Source organism: Pristiophorus japonicus, chromosome 7, assembly GCF_044704955.1.
Source record: "Pristiophorus japonicus isolate sPriJap1 chromosome 7, sPriJap1.hap1, whole genome shotgun sequence".
In the NCBI taxonomy this organism is placed as follows: Eukaryota; Metazoa; Chordata; class Chondrichthyes; family Pristiophoridae; genus Pristiophorus; species Pristiophorus japonicus.
In genome coordinates, this window is record NC_091983.1 from 194,026,415 (window position 1) to 194,046,204 (window position 19,790).

At 45.2% G+C, this 19,790-nt stretch overlaps 1 protein-coding gene across 3 annotated transcripts in view; it reads left to right on the forward strand.

Moving 5' to 3' along the window:
• The window catches only part of cep57l1 (centrosomal protein 57, like 1), a 245,591-nt gene that overhangs the window by 89,430 nt on the left and 136,371 nt on the right, over positions 1–19,790 (forward strand). For 2 of the 3 annotated variants that reach the window (XM_070885656.1, XM_070885655.1), the window contains exon 2: positions 17,226–17,271. The exons of the other annotated variant lie outside the window; for it this stretch is intronic. In XM_070885656.1, the coding sequence (XP_070741757.1) occupies positions 17,226–17,271 (46 nt within the window). The remainder of the gene's footprint in view (positions 1–17,225; positions 17,272–19,790) is intronic. 3 annotated transcript variants of the gene reach the window in all.

Sequence of the window (19,790 nt, forward strand, 5' to 3'; positions counted from 1 at the left end):
TCGTCGGGGACACTGGAAGCGTCTCTGACTTCCCACATAGCACAGGAGGAGCATGACACATGTCCGAGCTCTCCTGCCATGACTTAACCCTTAGATTAACTTAATTTGGCAACAACAATACTGAAGGTTACCAACTGATAAAAAGAAAAACTACTCGCCAATCACCAGCCAATCACTTACCCCCTTGGCTGTGACGTCACCCTTCGATTTCTTTCTACTTTTTTGCTTTTTCTCCCTGCTGCAGCTGTACCGGCAGGTCTCCTCAATGCTGCTGCTCCACCTTCTCGAACTCCTGCTTGCTCCCGATGACTGTTGGGCCTTTTGTAGGCCTCCCGACACTGCCGCTCCACCTCCTCGACGTCCCGCTGGCTCCCGACGACTGTTGGGCCTTTTGTAGGCTTCCCCATGCTGCCGCTCCGCCTCCTCCTGCACTAATACTAAGCATGCCTACATAGGAACGGGAGTAGGACATTCAGCTCTCGAGTCTGTTCCGCCATTCGATTCGATCATGGATGACCTATATCTTAACACCATCTATCCGCCTCAGTTCCGTAACCCTTAATACCCTTGTTAACAAAATTCTATCAATCTCAGTTTTTAAATGACCTCGCCTCAACTGCTTTTTGGGGGGAGAGAGTTTCAGATTTCCATTACCACTAATGACTCCCTCCTTCTCGCTGTGTTAAATTGCTTGAAGAACTTTACCATCATTCTGACGGGGTTAGATAGGTTAGATGCAGATGCAGGAAGAATGTTCCCAATGTTGGGAAAGTCCAGAACCAGGGGACACAGTCTAAGGATAAGGGGGAAGCCATTTAGGACCGAGATGAGGAGGAATTTCTTCACCCAGAGAGTGGTGAACCTGTGGAATTCTCTACCACAGAAAGTTGTTGAGGCCAATTCACTAAATATATTCAAAAAGGAGTTAGATGAAGTCCTTACTACTAGGGGAATCAAGGGGTATGGTGAGAAAGCAGGAATGGGGTACTGAAGTTGCATGTTCAGCCATGAACTCATTGAATGGCAGTGCAGGCTAGAAGGGCCGAATGGCCTACTCCTGCACCTATTTTCTATGTTTCTATGTTTCTAATGCCCAGGAGGTAGCCCAAGGTGTTTTACAACCCAGCCTTCCAATTGAAAGCCTTACATGACTGCATCCCAAGAAAAGTCTTACTTAGTATGTAATTGCTTGATCCATGCATCTCCTTCTCGAAGTGTGCCAGACCAAGAAGCAGAGGAGCAGAGCTACCAGGACTTCTGCTTCCAGCCCAGGCAGCACTGCATTGCACACGACAATCTCTCTCACTCTGCCAAACACCAGCCCAGAAACATCCACCCAAGTAAACCAAAGGGGAGTGTACAGAGTGACAACAACAACTTATATTTATATAGTACCTTTAACGTAATAAAATGTCCAAGGCACTTCACAGGAATGTTATAAAAAAGAAATTGACACCGGGCCACATAAGGAGATGCTGAAGAGGAACAGCGGTGGAACTTCTACCCTAATTCTACTGTTCCTATATTGGCAAACACTTGGCACTGGTAGTCATTCTGAGATTACTATTTTGTTTAAGTCTTGCTTCTTAACCTACTTTCCAACTCCTGGAAGACTTTTTTGGTGGGCCTGAATCCTATTTCTCCCTACGTCATTGGTTCCAACAGGAAGCAGGACTTTCAGCCGATCCCCCTTGTTCGCCAATAGTTTCTTCACCCAATTTGTTGTGCACTTTACCCTGCAAACAGGGAGACAATACATAATTCTAAACTCACATTCATAGTTACGGGAGTGACTGTCTACTCCTCTCATTACCATTTCATTTCTGCACTCGACTCCCCCACCTTGGGCTCCCATTTTTTCCAGGCTGCAACGGCATTGCTCATGCCTGCCCATCCTCCAAGTTGTCACCCATTAAACAAGTATTCAGTATTAAAAACTTATTTTCCTTACACTTCCATCCTACTTCTCACCATCTCGATGATCACATGCTTCCAATCCTTAGAATCTAACTCTCTCTGTCTGTGTGGTGATCACTTCTTGGACTTTCTGTTGAGGAAACTCTTCCACTTCCCAAACGTGACCCAGCAATTCCTGCTGTTCGTCAAGCTGAGTAACTTTGAGCTAGAGCAAAGGCAGCGGGACACATTTCCTGTAAGTGTGTATTACCTGGCTGTTCAAACCATCCAGGAGCCCCCACAACCAGTGAGATTCAAACAACACGAATCGCATCTGTTCTGCCGTTATATCCCTTTTAAACTTTATTTAACTTATGCTATATAAAATACAAACAAAAACTTATGTCTTACGTATTTACTTTAGATATTAAATAATATAGGCAAGATAAATGCAGAGGAGTGCTTCATCATAAACCAACACAGTAGAGGCACAGGCTAAAAGTTATGAAAGATCAATTTTGGACCAAAATGAAAATTTCACAGGAGTTTCTGGATAGCGTGGTGGAGGCAAAAACTTTACATTCATTCACAATCCAGTTAGCTGACCTAATGGCTAGGGGACCTGTACATTTTATTTACTGGATGAATGAGCTAAAATAGCCTCCCTCATCTGTACTTACTTTGAACAGAAAGTTAGCCATCTGTTATTTTTCTGACTGCAGTGATATAGCAGAGTCCAAAATATGGATCTGCTCCAAGGATACAATTACAATACAGTATTCTCATTACAGTAAAAGTCCTGATCCACATATTCTGCTCCAAATATAACATTTCTTGCATGGTTTGTTATGCTCCTCAGGATTCAGTTGAGGAAAGGTCACTGACATGACTATAAGGAAGCCCTCTTGAGATCAATTTTCATTAGAAATATAGAAATCTACAGCGCAGAAGGGAGGCCATTTCGGGCCATCGTGTCCGTGCGGGCTGACAAAGAGTCACGCGGCCCTCAGTCAGCAGCCCTGAAGGGTACAATGAACAATGGCGAAAAGATAAAGAGCACTAGTCTGCCCCACACAACTGTGCCGCCCCTTGCACTGAAGCATTCTACACTCCACCCCAACCGGAGTCATGCGATCTCCTGGGAGAGATAAAAAAACAGATAAAAACCCAGGCCAATTGGGGGAAAAAAATCTGGGAAAATTCCTCTCTGGCCCATCCAGGCAATCAAAACTAGTCCAGGAGGTCACTCTGGCTGTATTCGATTCCCTGCAGTACTTACCATTGTATCTGCGCCAACCAACAAGAGTTTATCCAGTCTAGTCCCACTTACAGGCTCTGGGTCTGTAAACCTGCAGGTTACGCCATTTCAAGTGCCCATCCAAGCACCTTTTAAATGTGGTGAGGGTTTCTGCGTCCACCACACTTCCAGGCAGTGAGTTCCAGACGTCCACAACCCTCTGCGTGAAATATAGAAAATAGGTGCAGAAGTAGGCCATTCGGCCCTTCGAGGCTGCACCACCATTCAATAAGATCACGGCTGATCATTCACCTCAATAACCCTTTTCTGTTTTCTCTCCGTACCCCTTGATCCCTTTAGCCGTAAGGGCCATATCTAACTCTCTCTTGAATATATCTAATGAACTGGCCTCAACAACTTTCTGCGGTAGAGAAACAACTCTCTGATGAAGAAGTGCCTCCTCATCTCAGTCCTAACTGGCTTACCCCTTATCCCTAGATTATGACCCCTGGTTCTGGACTTCCCCAGTATCGGGAACATTCTTCCTGCCTCTAACCTGTCCAATCCCGTCAGAATTTTATGCTTCTATGAGATACCCTCTCATTCTTCTAAACTCCAGTGAATACAGGCCCAGTCGATCCATATTTTTCCTCATATGTCAGTTCTGCCATCCCGGGAATCAGTCTGGTGAACCTTCGCTGCACTCCCTCAATAGCAAGAACGTCCTTCCTCAGATTAGGAGACCAAAATTGAACACAATATTCCAGGTGAGGCCTCACCAAGGCCCTGTACAACTACAGTAAGACCTCCCTGCTCCTTTACTCAAATCCCCTAGCTATGAAGGCCAACATGCCATTTGCCTTCTTCACCGCCACCTGCATGCCAACTTTCAACCTCTTTGAACCTTCCACCAACCACCTTAAAACTATGCACCCTCGTAATTGACCCTTCCACCAAGGGAAATAGGCCCTTGCTATCCACTATATCCAGGCCCCTCAACATTTTATACACCTCAATGAGGGCTCCTGTCAGCCTCCTCTGTTCCAATGAGAACAAACCCAGCCTATCCAATCTGTCCCCATAGCTAAGATTCTCCATTCCAGGCAGCATCCGAGTAAATCTCCTCTGCACCCTCTCCAGTGCAATCACGTCCTTCCTATAATACGGCAACCAGAACTGCACGCAGTATTCCAGCTGTGGCCTAACCAGAGTATTACACAATTTAAGCATAACCTCCTTGCCCTTGTATTCTATGCCTCGGCCAATAAAGGCAAGCATTCCGTATGCCTTCTTAACCACCTTATCCACCTGGCCTACTTTCAGGGATCTGTGGACAAGCACTCCAAGGTCCCTTTGTTCACCTACACTTCTAAGTGGCCTACCGTTTGTGTATACCCTTTCCTTATTAGCCCCCCCCCCACCAACTGCATTACCTCACACTTCTCAGAATTAAATTCCATTTGCCACTGTTCTGCCCACCTGACCAGTAGATTGATATCCTCCTGCAGTCCATGACTTTCCTCTGCATTATCAACCACACAGCCAATTTTAGTGTCATCTGCAAACTTCTTAATCATACCCCCTATATTCAAATCTAGATAATTGATGTATACCACAAAAAGCAAGGGGCCCAATACCGAGCCCTGCGGATCTCCACTGGAAACATCCTTCCAGTCCCAAAAACATCCATCAACCATTACCCTTTGCTTCCTACCTCTAAGTCAATTTTGGATCCAACTTGCCACTTTGCCCTGGATCCCATGGACTTTAACCTTCGTGACCAGTCTACCATGTGGAACCTTATCAAACGCTTTGCTAAAGTCCATATGCACTACATCATACGTACTACCCTCATCGACCCATTTGGTTACCTCCTTGAAAAATTCAATCAAGTTAGTCAAACACAATCTTCCCTTAACAAATCCGTGCTGACTGTCCCTAATTAATCCTTGTTTCTAAATGTAGATTTATCCAGTCTTTCAGGATTTTTTCCAATAATTTTCCACCACTCATCATCATAGGCAGTCCCTTGAAATCGATGAAGACTTGCTTCCACTCTAAAAGTGAGTTCTCAGGTGACTGAACAGTCCAATACGGGAATTACAGTCTCTGTCACAGGTGGGACAGACAGTCGTTGAAGGAAAGGGTGGGTAGGACTGGTTTGTCGTACGCTCCTTCCGCTGCCTGCGCTTGCTTTCTGTATGCTCTCGGCAACAAGACTCGAGGTGGTCAGCGCCCTCCCAAATGCTCTTCCACCACTTAAGGCGGTCTTTGACAGGGACTCCCAGGTGTCGGTGGGGATGTTGCATTTTATCAAGGAGGCTTTGAGGGTGTCCTTGAAACGTTTCCTCTGCCCACCTTGGGCTCGCTTGCCCTGTAGGAGTTCTGAGTAGACCGCTTGCTTTGGGAATCTGGTGTCAGGCATGCGAACAATGTGGCCCGCCCAACGGAACTGGTCAAGCTTCGATGCTGGGGATGTTGGCCTGATGAGGATGCTAACGTTGGTGCATCTGTCCTCTCAGGGGATTTGCAGGATCTTGCGGAGACATCCCCACCTCCTCCAGTGCGCCAGCGCAGCCTTCGGCTGCCTGAGGAAGAGAGTGTTCGAAGATCAGGCCCCCAAATCTGCCACCAAGCTCATGGTCTACAGGGCTGTAGTGATACCCGCCCTCCTGTATGGTTCAGAGACGTGGACCATATACAGTAGACACCTCCCACCACTGAGGTTAGGCTGACAGGCCTGTAATTACTCTGCCTATCCCTTTCTCCCTTCTTAAACAAGGGTACCATGCCCAAATCCAAAGAGGACTGGAAAATGGTCAAGGTCTCTGGTATTTCCTCTTTTACTTCGCTCAACAGCCTGGGATGCATTAACCAGAGGTTTATTTTTTAACCTTAAATGAGATTTAATTTTACAGTTTTCCTCAGGGTAATCCTCAGGATTTTACTATACTGTACTAATCAGCATAACAAAACATTCAAGTTTATGTATTGGAAAGAACAAACTTTACTTGGTTTTTCGCTGTAGAACATAAGGGAGATCTTTCTCCTGGAGAAAATAGTTCATTCTATGCAAACCGTTTGGGATTACATTCAAGAACTTGGATGCCACTCCTACAGAGACTCTAAATAGTAGGGTCAGATGTGATTAATCTCGTATTTTATGACTTGCAACTGCTCTACTAGCTATGGTGCTAGAAGTCTCTGTTGCTAGCCCTTCCAGGGCATATATGTTTCAGATTACTTCTCATCCCTCCCCTTTCAGAACCTCTTTTGTACACATTCTACTCTCTCACTTCATCCACCACTCATATTCATTCAGCTCGATGCAGTTCACCCTATTGGTACCTATCATACTTACGTTTTGACATTTTTGTTCAAAGTAACCACATTATTACTGTTTACTCGCATATTTGTCTGCAATGTATTAAATGCCATGCATCTGGCATCGTCTGCATACATACCTGTCACAACAAACTTACTTCCTGTATCATGGCAGGCAGTGACTAGTGGGGTATCGCAAGGTTCAGTGCTGGGACCCCAGCTATTTACAATATACATTAATGGTTAGATGAAGAAATTGAATGTAATATCTCCAAGTTTGCAGATGACACTAAGCTGGGTGGCATTGTGAGCTGTGAGGAGGATGCTAAGAGGTTGCAGGGGACTTGGACAGGTTAGGTGAGTGGCAGATGTAGTATAATGTAGATAAATGTGAGGTTATCCACTTTGGTAGCAAAAACAGGAAGGCAAAATATTATCTGAATGGTGACAGATTAGTAAAAGGGGAGGTGCAACGAGATCTGGGTGTCATGGTACATCAGTCATTGAAAGCTGGCATGCAGGTACAGCAGGCGGTGAAGAAGGCAAATGGCATGTTGGCCTTCATAGCGAGAGGATTTGAGTATAGGAGCTGGGAGGTCTTATTGCAGTTGTACAGGGCCTTGGTGAGGCCACACCTTGAATATTGTGTACAGTTTTGGTCTCCTAATCTGAGGAAGGACATTCTTGCTATTGAGGGAGTGCAGCGAAGGTTCACCAGACTGATTCCCGAGATGACAGGACTGACATATGAGGAGAGATTGGATCAACTAGGCTTATTTTCACTGGAATTTAGAAGAATGAGAGGGGATCTCATAGAAACATATAAAATTCTGACGGGATTGGACAGGTTAGATGCAGGAAGAATGTTCCCAATGTTGGGGAAGTCCAGAACCAGGGGTCACAGTCTAAGGATAAGGGGTAAGCCATTTAGGACCGAGATGAGGAGAAACTTCTTCACTTAGAGAATTGTGAACCTGTGGAATTCTCTACCACAGAAAGTTGTTGAGGCCAGTTCGTTAGATATATTCAAAAGGAAGTTAGATGTGGCCCTTGCGGCTAAAAGGATCAAGAGGTATGGAGAGAAAGCAGGAATGGGGTACCAAAGTTGCATGATCAGCCATGATCATATTGAATGGTGGTGTAGGCTCGAAGGGCCGAATGGCCTACTCCTGCACCTATTTTCTATGTTTCTATGATTTTGTCACGATTTTGTCAAGTTGGTCTCATCTGGGGTAAAACCAGGGTATTGTCAAGAAATGCTTTTAAACCTAGATTTGTTTTTTATACTTTACCATTATTTAAAGCTTATTTTTTAAGCTTGTGGAGGGGTTGAGTGGGGGAGTATATAGTGAGATGAAGGCATAGCATTGCACAGGGGGAAATAGGAGATGAGAAGGTATCATAGGGGATTAGTCAGTGTTAGTTGGCTGGGAGAGAGCATATTTAGGTAAGGACGATGAGATGGAAAAAAGGGAGTATACAGTGGAACAGAGAGGAGGTAAGTGGAGGGGTAAGTGGTATCGACAAGCAAAGTGAAGAGGAGTGCAGGGCATGATAGCGGGTCAGCAGGATAGTGGGTAGGATCTTGAGATGAGCGTGGTTCTAGATTCTTGCCGCTCACCCATATAGGAAGTGTATGGAGGGTAATTGGGAAGTGCTTGGAGGGTGGAGTGAAAGAAAGAAAAGAAAGACTTGAATTTATATAGCGCCTTTCACGACCACCAGACGACCCAAAGCACTTTACAGCCAATGAAGCACTTTTTGAAATGTAGTCACTGTTGTAATGTAGGAAACGCGGCAGGCAATTTGCACACAGCAAGCTCCCACAAACAGCAATGTAATGATGACCAGATAATCTGTTTTAGTGACGTTCATTGAAGGATAATATTGGCTAAGTCACTGGCCTCCACTGGAGTCACTAACTCCACTGCTCTTCTTCAAAATAGTACCAAGTGATCTTTTATGTTCACCCGAGAGAGCAGACATCTCATCTGATCCGAAAGAAGGCAACTCCGATAATGCAGCATTCCCTAAACACTACACTGGAGTGTCAACCTAGATTTTTGTGTTCAAGTCCCTGGAGTGGGACAAAGCCACAACCTTCTGATTCCGAGGCGAGGGTGCTACCAACTGAGCCACGGCCGACACAATGGAAGCTGAGACAACAAAGTGAGTGGGAGGGGAGGATACATAGATTCAATAGGTAGTCTAAAGGGAAAGGGTTATGGATTGGCAATGGGAGCAATGGGGTGGTAGTAAGGAGAGTTGGTAGTGGGAATGGAATGGGTAAGAGATGCAATAACAGTGAAGGGGTGAGGGAGAACTAACATACTGGGGAAAGGGAATGAGAAAAAAATCACCGATAGCTACAGGCCATATTTTTCCCACACCTGCCACCAGAAAATGCGGCTTGCAGCCTTCGCCGTCTTTCCTCCCCTTCCCACTACATCATGCCACACTCCACTCGAATTGGCAAGAAGAGAAAAAGAAAAAGCCAAGCAGAGGAAAGATTATGGGGGAGAAATTCGGTCGTGCCTCTGTTGCGGCATTAATCCAGATGGAGCGGTACTTTTAGTGCCTTGAAAAAGTTTGAGCCTCCGGCCCAGAAATTCGCCAGAATCAACTGAAGAGCTGACAGGGGTGCTAAATCAGCCATTGCACAGCAGAGCTGGGGGGGGGCGATAACGAAAGTTTGGTCGGTGAATTTTGCGGTCCCATTGCGCATGCGCCGAACTTCGATTCAGATCCCGGAAAAATCCGAGTTTTAAAAGCGTGGCACGGTAAGTTAGCGCATGAGCAGGTCCAACTCCACAGTGTCTTCAGAGTGCGAAAATGGAGGAGCAAGGAGGACGGCAGCTATCTCCCCACTTCTCGCCCACCACCCTTGATGCCTTGCTGGAGGCAATGGAGAGTAGTTGGAATGTCCTCCAGCCTGCAGAGGGGCGAAGGCCGCTGCCAAGGGTTCTGACAAGGCTGTGTAGAGGGAGGTGGCACAATACATTTCAGCCACAGGGTGGCCACAACAGCAATGCAATGTCGCAATGAATTCAACGACCTTACTAGAGTCATCAGGGTGAGTACCCTTTCCATTCACCTTCCAATGCCTTCATGTGAACCTCACTGTCTCACACAATGTAAAGACTTTGCAGTGCCTAGCCCTTCTCTATGTCTACTAGACCCCGTTCCTCCTTGCTGAAGCCAGCCTGAGACCTCTCTATCGCCTCACCAGACATGCCCTGCCCATCCAAGCATCTCTCGCTGTGTAGCTCCTGACTCAGCCTGAGCCAACCTAGCAGCACCTTTCAACTCTTCATATACGGTCACAGGCCTGAGCCTCACACTGTAAGATTTCTAAGTCTTTGGCATTAAATTGACAGCAAGACTGATTTTTTTTAAACAATTTGGAATAGTTTATTAAACACACACATGCACATCTATCAGCAGTTGTCAGCTATCCTACGGATCGACTTAGTTACAACAGATACAATGATGTTACAATAAAACGATATACTTTATTTCCCTCTGGCAAAGCACATGGCCTGCTTCTTTGTCTGTAGAGGGAGATCCTGCTTTTGCCATGTGCTAAGGAGAAGAGAGAGAGCAATCTTTGGCTTGAGTTTTTATTCCTCTTAAGGCCATTGTTTCTCAAGAAGCCTCAGGATTGGATCTTGGTTCCACGGCCATTCCTGATTGGCTTCTCCTCATACATGTGTCTGTCTGGCGGGCCAGTGCCACTCCTTGACTAGATTAATGACTATCCACTTAACACCTTTGTTCCTTTAAGCTCTGTCCAGCCAGAAGTCAATATACAAACAGAACATGCTGGAAGTCTGTGAGCTTCCATTTTGTTTCAACACTGCAGCCTTTCCGTATAATCTACACTTTTAACATTTATGCATACACAGAATCAATTTTGTCATTACTAAACACTTTTATTCTTACAAACTCCCAACCTTGAGGGGGACGTATCCTTATTGACTCCTCATATGGTTTATCTCCTCAGGGCTCACATATCATAAACATGAGAAGGTTCTGATAGCTCTGCTGTTTATGTTTCTGTGAGGTGGATGACCGCTGTATAATGAGTTTTAAACTTAGAGAGAGAGAAAAGTGCATGGCCTGACTCAGTCCCCACCTCGTAAGGGGTATGCCACAAGTAGGGGATTTACTATAATACAATCTTCAGTGCACCGTCGCTTCTCAAAGCACATTGATGATTGATGATGTTCATGAGTCATGCTGCAGCTCCCGCATCTCCATCTTCCCTCGGCTTCGGTCTTGGCCAGTGTCGTCCTGACAATCGTGAGGATCCGTAACATGGTCTGTGGGAAACAAGATCAGTGCAGTATTTACTCTTTGGCAGTTTTTAACTGATTAATGTGAAACCACTTCTTGTACTTAAGGCCCTTTTTCCCCAGTAACTGAATCAAATAAACCATTGGGTTCAATCGGTCTATAATCGTATGCAGTCCCCACCACCTGGGCTCAAAGGGTTACTTCTTTTTCCCATAATTTGGAATCATTACTGAGTCTCCCACCTCATATTCAAAGGGACGTACTTTCTTGTCAAAGTACCTTTTAATTTGTTTTTTTGACTTCCCCAATTTGGTGGCCATAAATCGATTGATCTGATCGATGTGATCTACCACTTGTTCCAACCATTTGGAACTACATGGTTTCATTGTCAGGGGACTCATCCCTGTTGGTGTTAGCTGGCCTGGCGTTATGAGATATGGGGAGACCCCCTCTTGCCCTATGAGGTGTGGATCTCATTGCCATTAAGCACATTGGCAGCATGTTAGCCCATTGAGTGGGGTGGTCCGCAGACAGTTTTTTTAACATTAACTTGAGGGTCCTGTTCCCCCTACCGACCCCTCCGGATGACTGGGGGTGGTGAGCAATATGTAATTTGTGTTTTATCCTCACCATTTTCTGCAGGTGGCTAAAAATGTTATCGGTACCTTGATCGCTGTCCACTTGTACTGGTACTCCCCACCTACAAAACACATGATTCACTAGTGTTTTGGCAGCTGTGATTGCGGTGTTGAAGCAGCAGGGGAATGCTTCGATCCATTTAGTGAATTGATCCACCACCACTAGGGCATGCTGAAAATTGCCTTGCGCTTGTGGAAGTGGCCCAATGAAGTCTATCTGGAGGTGAGTCCATGGCCCTAGAGGTCGGGGTGCGCTTTGAAGCAAGGCTCAGTTAGTGCATGCGGGAGGATTGTGTTGCAGGCATGGTAGGCATCGTGCCACGTATTGGTTGATTGTTTCCCTCATGGAAGGCCACCAAGCTGTGGATGCTGCCTTGTAGAAGGTTACCAGAGCCGAATAGTGCCCTGCTGTGGGGTGGGAGTGAAAGAGGGAGAGCAGTTCCTGACCCACCTCTGGTGGAACACACACCATCGGGCAGGTGTTTGGCTTTCTTTTGAACATCAGCAACTGCTCATCTGAGTCAGGAGCAGAGGCTAGTATAAGGTTGGGAGCCCAGGCTATTGGTTGAGGAAGGGGTCTGCCTTCCTCATGCCAGATGCTTACAACAGTATATGACCAGTATTGCTGCTGCAAGGATTTTAAATCTAGGTGATCTGTTGGGGAGGCCTTGCTAACAGCTTTGCAGGGCTCAACAATTATATCCTCTATCTCCCCATCAATCGCAGCATCCTTGGCTGCTCTGTCTGCTCTGGAATTTCCCTCACTATGTGGACCCCCTTTTCTATGGGCTGATACCTTTCCTATGAAGCAGGGCGGGATCGTTGTTTAAGGTATGACCAGAGCAGGCATAACCAGGTCCCATGGACCTGGGCCGTACCGTTTATCGTACAGTAGTCATTTTTGTGGTATAGGGGCAAGGAGTGCATGGTGTTTATAGTATAGGCATTATCGGACCAAATATTCAAAGGTCTGTCTGAAGTTTCCTTCACAGCAGTTAGAGGTGCGACGATTTCTGCATATTGCGAAGTCTGTCTGTTACATCTTCACTGGATGGTTCTTTCTAGCAATACCACAGCATACCCGGTGTGAGGGGATCCCTCAATGTGATATGAAGACCCATCGATACAGACATCTGGGGCACCCTGTATGGGCTCTTTCTGCACAGGATGGATCTCAAAGTTAATCAGGGGTAACGGACATTCATGCGGGTCCCCTTCATAGATCAGAAATTGTGGCAGCAATGTGGTGGGTTTGGAAATGGTACAATGTCTCTTTCCATAAATTCCAATGTCCATTTGCTGAGCCGCTGCGAGAAAACTAGCGAATCTCCAGGTTTCATCAGTAGTTTCAGAGGTGTGTGTCTGCGGTGCAGGATTGTAGCCTGTAACCCAGTAATAAAGGTAAAGTAATGGACCGACCAGAAGACGGCCAGTAGGTGGCGCTCGCATGCGGTATATGTCTTTTCTGCCTCCTGCAGGATTCAAGATGCATATGCAATGGGCTGTAGTCAATCAGCTCGTGTTTGGCACAGAACTGCAGTGAGGCTTTGCTCTGTGGCCCCGACCTCCAAATGGAAGAGCTGCGTGGGATCAGAAGGGATCAGACATGCGGCCTGTATCACTGCAGTTTTTAATTTAGCCACAGACTGAGTGTGAGTCTATGTCGGGCGTATGTCATCACCCTGCAGTTTTATTAAATTATACAGGGGCTTTGCACACTGCAAAGCCTGGGATAAAGTTCCTTTGGTATCCCACCAAACCCAAGAAGGGCTGTTTTGGAAGTGGGTAATGATAGTTGCTGTATTATCTCCACCTTGTGAGAGTCGGGGCACTCCTAGAAAGGTGACACGTTCTTTTACTAATTGAGCCTTACGGGGATTCACCTTTAGTCCCGCCTGAGCCAACAATGTCAAAAGTTTGTGCAAAAGGGACAGATGCTCCTCCATGCTGTCGGTTGCCAGCAGTAGGTTGTCTACATACTGCAGCAAGCAGGTAGGGCGGGAAAAGTCTTTATAAATTGCAGTCATTCTTTTGTGGAATATCGCGGGGGCATTGTGGAACCCCTGAGGCAAGCATGTACAGGTGTAGCTCTGGTCCTCAAATGTGAACGCAAATTTGTACTGGTCTTCCCCTTTAACAGGGATACTCCAGAATCCATTGACGATGTCGAGGGTCGAGAAGTATTTGCAACCAGCAGGAATTTGAGATAATATGGTGGGAGTTTCTCTTACTACCAGTGAGCAGGCTGGCGTTACAGAATTTAACTTTCTGTAATCAATAGTCAGTCACCAGCTACTATCAGGCTTTTTAACCGGCCATGCGGGTGAATTGGTCGTGAAAGTGCCTGTCCTAAGAACACCTTGCTCGACTAGGGATTTTATGGTGTCTCGGATGTAAGGGTGACTCTCCCTTGGGATGGGGTACTGTTTAGTGAATGAGTGAGGGGTCCTTCAATAGATTACTCACCTGCCATTTTTCCACAGTCATGCTTGCTTGTGGCAAACACCGCTAGGTGTTCCTGAATTCGTTTTGCCACAGCTTCATTTTCGCTCCCCGGAGGGTCATACTCAGATGGCTTTTTAATAGCAAAAAGTGAGTGAGCGTCTGAAATTTCTATCACTCCTGCCTTATCTCCCAATCCCATCCAAACACAGTCCCGATTATAGTCGATCACCGCGCCAAACTGATCGAAAACATCAGTCCCTAAAATTCCCGTACGGGGTGGTCATTAGCATAGATGCTGGGACCTTACAGGTGAGGCCTCCCAACTGATGTTCAGTGGCCTTCCCTGTATACGCGATGGTTGTATCACCATTAAACCCTTTAAGGGTCATGCAATCCTTGCCCGCCGCCGCATGGCATTCAGGGTATGGGGTGTGGATGATGGTAATGGCTGAGCCAGTATCGACAAGCATAATCTGTTGTCTGCCCCCTTTTAAGACAACAACGGCTACTGGTCTCCCGCTATCATCACGTCAGAACCCCACTTCCGACCAATCTTTGGGGGCCGAACCCTCTCATAGGGTCGATCCTTGAATGGGTCTCTCTAATGAGTGTGCATCTGCGATTGTCTGCACCGGTAAATGATTTTGTATCCTCCCCGTGGCAAGTTGGGTTTGTATGAGGGTTATCAACTGGTGCAATCGTGCAGAGGGCTTGGATTCATCCTTTAGAAGGATTACTAACTGAGCAAATTGTTGTTCCATCCCAGAGGGTTTGGGTTTGTCCTTCGGTTCAGCGCTGGTCTGGGTGCTGCAGGCTTTTGCTACCTGACCTTCCTTCTTACAATTAAAGCACTGTCCCTTAAAGGGGTAGTTTCGAGATCCTCCTTCGTTGACATTGATTTATTTGCAGTGGGTGGTGACTTCACCTTTAACTGTTTTTTTACCATCTCCCAGGCTATTTGAGCACTGTATCTGTCCAGTGATTGGTGGGCCTCATGGCTATACCCAGGGTGGTTTTAACTAAAGGATGGAGTTGGGTCAGGAACATTAATTTAAATTGTTCCTGATTCTTTCCTACTATAGCATTTGAGGGTGCCTGGTTCTGGGTACGTTGATAGATATTGTACAGACAATTACTGAAGGCTCTAGGGGTCTCTTCTGGGCGCTGCTTGGTCTGATTAAGCAGAGCCACTAAGTTCAAGTTTTGGATCCCTAAATGGTTTAGGATCTTGGTCATGAGTGCATCGGCCACTGCGCCAGGCTGGAGGACTGCGTCTGGCAGATTATCTTTTAGGGAAGTGGAACAGGCCAAGAGGAGGACTCGTGTTAAGTCTCTCTCTTCCAACTCGGGGTGACCCCTCCTGAAATTTGCCCACCTCCTATTAACTTCCAGTGGGTTGTCCTCATCATTAATGGGCCCCAACTCGTGGCTACACGCCGTGTCATCAGCACCAGATATGGGCCGTGAGTCAGTATGGTTACTGGTGATGTGACTATGTGTATTACGTCGAAAAGAAGTGGTTACTATGGCTACGATTGGCTCTTGTGTCTCCAAGGTATCCCATCCTACATCACCACTCTGGGGATTATACTGAATGCTTTCCTCTTCCCAATCTGTCTCCCCCTTGTCCCCTTCTGCTGTCTCTGTTATGGCTCCCCGTGTTACTGCGGATATCAGGGCCTGTTGCTCCCCTAACTTACTTTTTAGCCTCACTATTTCTTGTTGGCACTTGGAGTTGGCACTGTCTCCCTATGTGGCTCCTTAATTACTTCCCTTAATGCACCCCTAGCATCTTCGATCTCTTGCTGGAGCCCCAAGTTTTCCAATTTATATTTTTTTAACTCTTAATTTGTTTTCATTTGCTTCAATGAAGACTGGTGTGGCATTTAAATTTGAGAGGCTTTGTTGTTGCAGCAACGAAGCTGCCTGTTCGACCCCTCTTTCTAATTGCCCAATACTGTGGTTTAGTTGACCAATTTCTTGTCTTAAATGCTATATTCGCCCTCTTTTAACTGCTTCACAAGTTGGAGGCCTTCTTCCTTTTGTTGTTTTATAACTTGATGAATCTCTTTTTCTTTTAGTTGAATCTTTTTACTTGCAATTCTTTTAAATTCTGTATCACTTTGGCGTCCTGCGTCATTAATTCCTCATCTCTCTGGGCACAATAAAATGTGCTGAATACCAAGAGACCGTTTGCCTGTTTTGGCCTTAGCTCTCCTTGGTCTACTTTTTCCTGGATAAATGCCATGAGCTCCCCAAAGGACGCATGTTGGCCCTTACGGAAGTATGGTGCCTGTGCCTGTAACTCTTCTATATCCTTTATGGGTACCTTTTTGGATAACTTCTGATAAACTATCACAACATTTCTTTTTGTTGGCTTTTTGTTCATGACCGATCCCTTCATCCGGTGTCTTTTGAATTTAACTACTGGTGGGTCCCCACTTAAACAGTTCCAACTATCGAGACAACTGCTCCTTAAGACGCAACTTTTCCCGATCCGCTAAACCATTTATAGTTTATACTTCTCAACACAGGTTAGAATCGCAACTCCAGAAATTTCTAATTGTTCAAAAGAATAATCAAAAGCTGTCTCACGACATCCCGGATGAGCCCCCAATTTGTAAGATTTCCAAATCTCTGGCATTAAATTAACAGCAAGACTGATTCTTTTAAAACAATTGGGAACAGTTTATTAAACACACACATGCACATCTATCAGCAGTCATCAGCTATCCTACGGATCGACTTAGTTACAACAGATACAATGATGTTACAATAAAAACGGTATATTTACTTCCCTCTGGCAAAGCACATGGCCTGCTCCTTTGTCTGTAGAGGGAGGTCTTGCTTTTGCCATGTGCTAAGGAGAAGAGAGAGATCAATCTTTGGCTTGACTTTTTATACCTCTTAAGACCATTGTTTCTCAGGAATCCTCAGGATTGGATCTTGGTTCCAGGGCCGTTCCTGATTGGCTTCTCCTCATACATGTGTCTGTCTGGTGGGCTGGTGCCACTCCTCGACTAGATTAATGGCTTTCCAATTAACACCTTTGTTCCTTTAAGCTCTGTCCAGCCAGAAGTCAATATACAAACAGAACATGCTGGAAGTCTGTGAGCTTCCATTTTGTTTCAACATTGCAGCCTTTCCGTATAATCTACACTTTTAACATTTATATGTATCAATTTTGTCATTACAAACACTTTTATTTTTACAATACTTACTAGTAATTGCTTATACCGCAGACCCAGTGTTCACACATCCACTGTGCGATGTCACGCAGGATGAAATGCATACTTTGTTATATTACTTGCGAATATCCTACTGCACACACATGTGGCACACCAGCACCTACACAGCCACAAACAACTTTTTGTTTTTTGTCATTGCAGGTCAAACTTGTGCACAATATGCGCGAGCTGCATCGTAAGGGCAGAGGTGAGTCCCAGCTGATTGGAAAACTGCAAATGTAATGCCCCTATTTAAAAAGGAGGCTGACAAAAAGCAGGAAACTATAGACCAGTTAACCTAACATCTGTGTTTGGGAAAATGTTGGAGTCCATTATTAAAGAAGCAGTAGCAGGACATTTGTAAAGCAAAATTCGGTCAGGCAGAGTCAACATGGATTTATGAAGGGGAAGTCATGTTTGACAAATTTGCTGGAGTTCATTGAGAATGTAACGAACAGGATGGATCAAGGGGAACCACTGGATGTGGTGTATTTAGACTTCCAGAAGGCATTTGACAAGGTGCCACATAAAAGGTTACTGCACAAGATAAAAGTTCACGGGGTTGGGGGCAATATATTAGCATGGATAGAGGATTGGCTAACTAACAGAGAATGTGGAGTCGGGATAAATGATTCATTCTCTGGTTGGCAACCAGTAACTAGTGGGGTGCCGCAGGGATCAGTGCTGAGACCCCAACTATTTACAATCTATATTAACGACTTGGAAGAAGGGACTGAGTGTAATGTAGCCAAGTTTGCTGACAATACAAAGGTGGGAGGAAAAGCAATGTGTGAGAAGGACACAAAAAATCTGCAAAAGGACATAGACAGGCTAAGTGAGTGGGCAAAAATTTGGCAGATGGAGTATAATGTCGGAAAGTGTGAGGTCATGCAGTTTGGCAGAAAAAAAATCAAAGAGCAAGTTATTATTTAAATGGAGAAAGATTGCAAAGTGCCACAGTACAGCAAGACCTGGGGGTACTTGTGCATGAAATACAAAAGGATAGTATGCAGGTACAGCAAGTGATCAGGAAGGCCAATGGTATCTTGGCCTTTATTGCAAAGGGGATGAAGTATAAAAACATAGAAACATAGAAAATAGGTGCAGGAGTAGGCCATTCGGCTCTTCAAGCCTGCACCACCATTCAATAAGATCATGGCTGATCATTCACTTCAGTATCCCTTTCCTGCTTTCTCTCCATACCCCTTGATCCCTTTAGCCGTAAGGGCCATATCTAACTCCCTCTTGAATATAGCTAATGAACTAGCATCAACAACTCTCTGAGGTAGAGAATTCCACAGGTTAGCAACTCTCTGAGTGAAGACGTTTCTCCTCATCTCAGTCCTTAATGACTTACCCCTTATCCTTAGACTATATAAAAGCAGGGACGTCTTGCTACAGCTATATATGGTATTGGTGAGGCCACACCTGGAATACTGCGTGCAGTTTTGGTTTCCATCTTTACGAAAGGATATACTTGCTTTGGATGCAGTTCAGAGAAAGTTCACTAGGTTGATTCCAGGGATTAGCAATCTGGTCTTGGGGGGCATCTTGGGGAAGAGTGACCATAATATAGTAGAATTCTTCATTAAGATGGAGAGTGACACAGTTAATTCAGAGACTAGAGTCCTGAACTTAAAGAAAGGAAACTTCGACGGTATGAGACATGAATTGGCTAGGATGATACTTAAAGGGTTGACGGTGGATAGGCAGTGGCAGACATTTAAAGATCACATGGATGAACTACAACAATTGTACATCCCTGTGTGGCGTAAGAATAAAAAAGGGAAGGTGGCTCAACTGTGGCTAACACGAGAAATTAAGGATAGTATTAAATCCAAGGAAGACGCATATAAATTAGCCAGAAAAAGCAGCAAACCTGAGGACTGGGAGAAATTTAGAATTCAGCAGAGGAGGACTAAGGGTTTAATTAGGAGGGGGAAAATAGAGTATGAGAGTAAATAGTAAGCTCGCAGGGAACATAAAAACTGACTGCAAAAGCTTCTACAGAGATGTGAAGAGAAAAAGATTAGTGAAGACTAATGTAGATCCAATGCAGTCAGAATCAGGGAAATTCATAATGGGGAACAAGGAAATGGCAGACCAATTGAACAAATATTTTGTTCACTAAGGAAGACACGAATAACCTCCCAAAAATACTAGGGGACCGAGGGTCTAGTGAGAAGCGGGAACTGAGGGAAATCCTTATTAGTCAGGAAATGGTGTTAGGAAAATTGAAGGGACTGAAGACCGATAAATCCCCAGGGCCTGATAGTCTGCATCCCCAGAGTACCTAAGGAAGTGGCCCTAGAAATAGTGGATGTATTGGTGGTCATTTTCCAACATTCCATGGACTCTGGTTCGGTTCCTATGGATTGGAGGGTAACTAATGTGACCCCACTTTTTAAAAAAGGAGGGAGAGAGAAAACAGGGAATTATAGACCGGTTAGCCTGGTATTGGTATTGGGGAAAATGCTGGAATCAATTATTAAAGATGTATTAGCAGCGCATTTGGAAAGCAGTTATAGGATCGGTCCAAGTCAGCATGGATTTATGAAGGGGAAATCATGCTTGACAAATCTTCTAGAGTTTTTTGAGGATGTAACGAGTAGAGTGGATGTGGTGTATTTGGACTTTCAAAAGGCTTTTGACAAGGTCCCACACAAGAGATTAGTGTGCAAAATTAAAGCACATGGTATTGGGGGTAATATATTGACGTGGATAGAG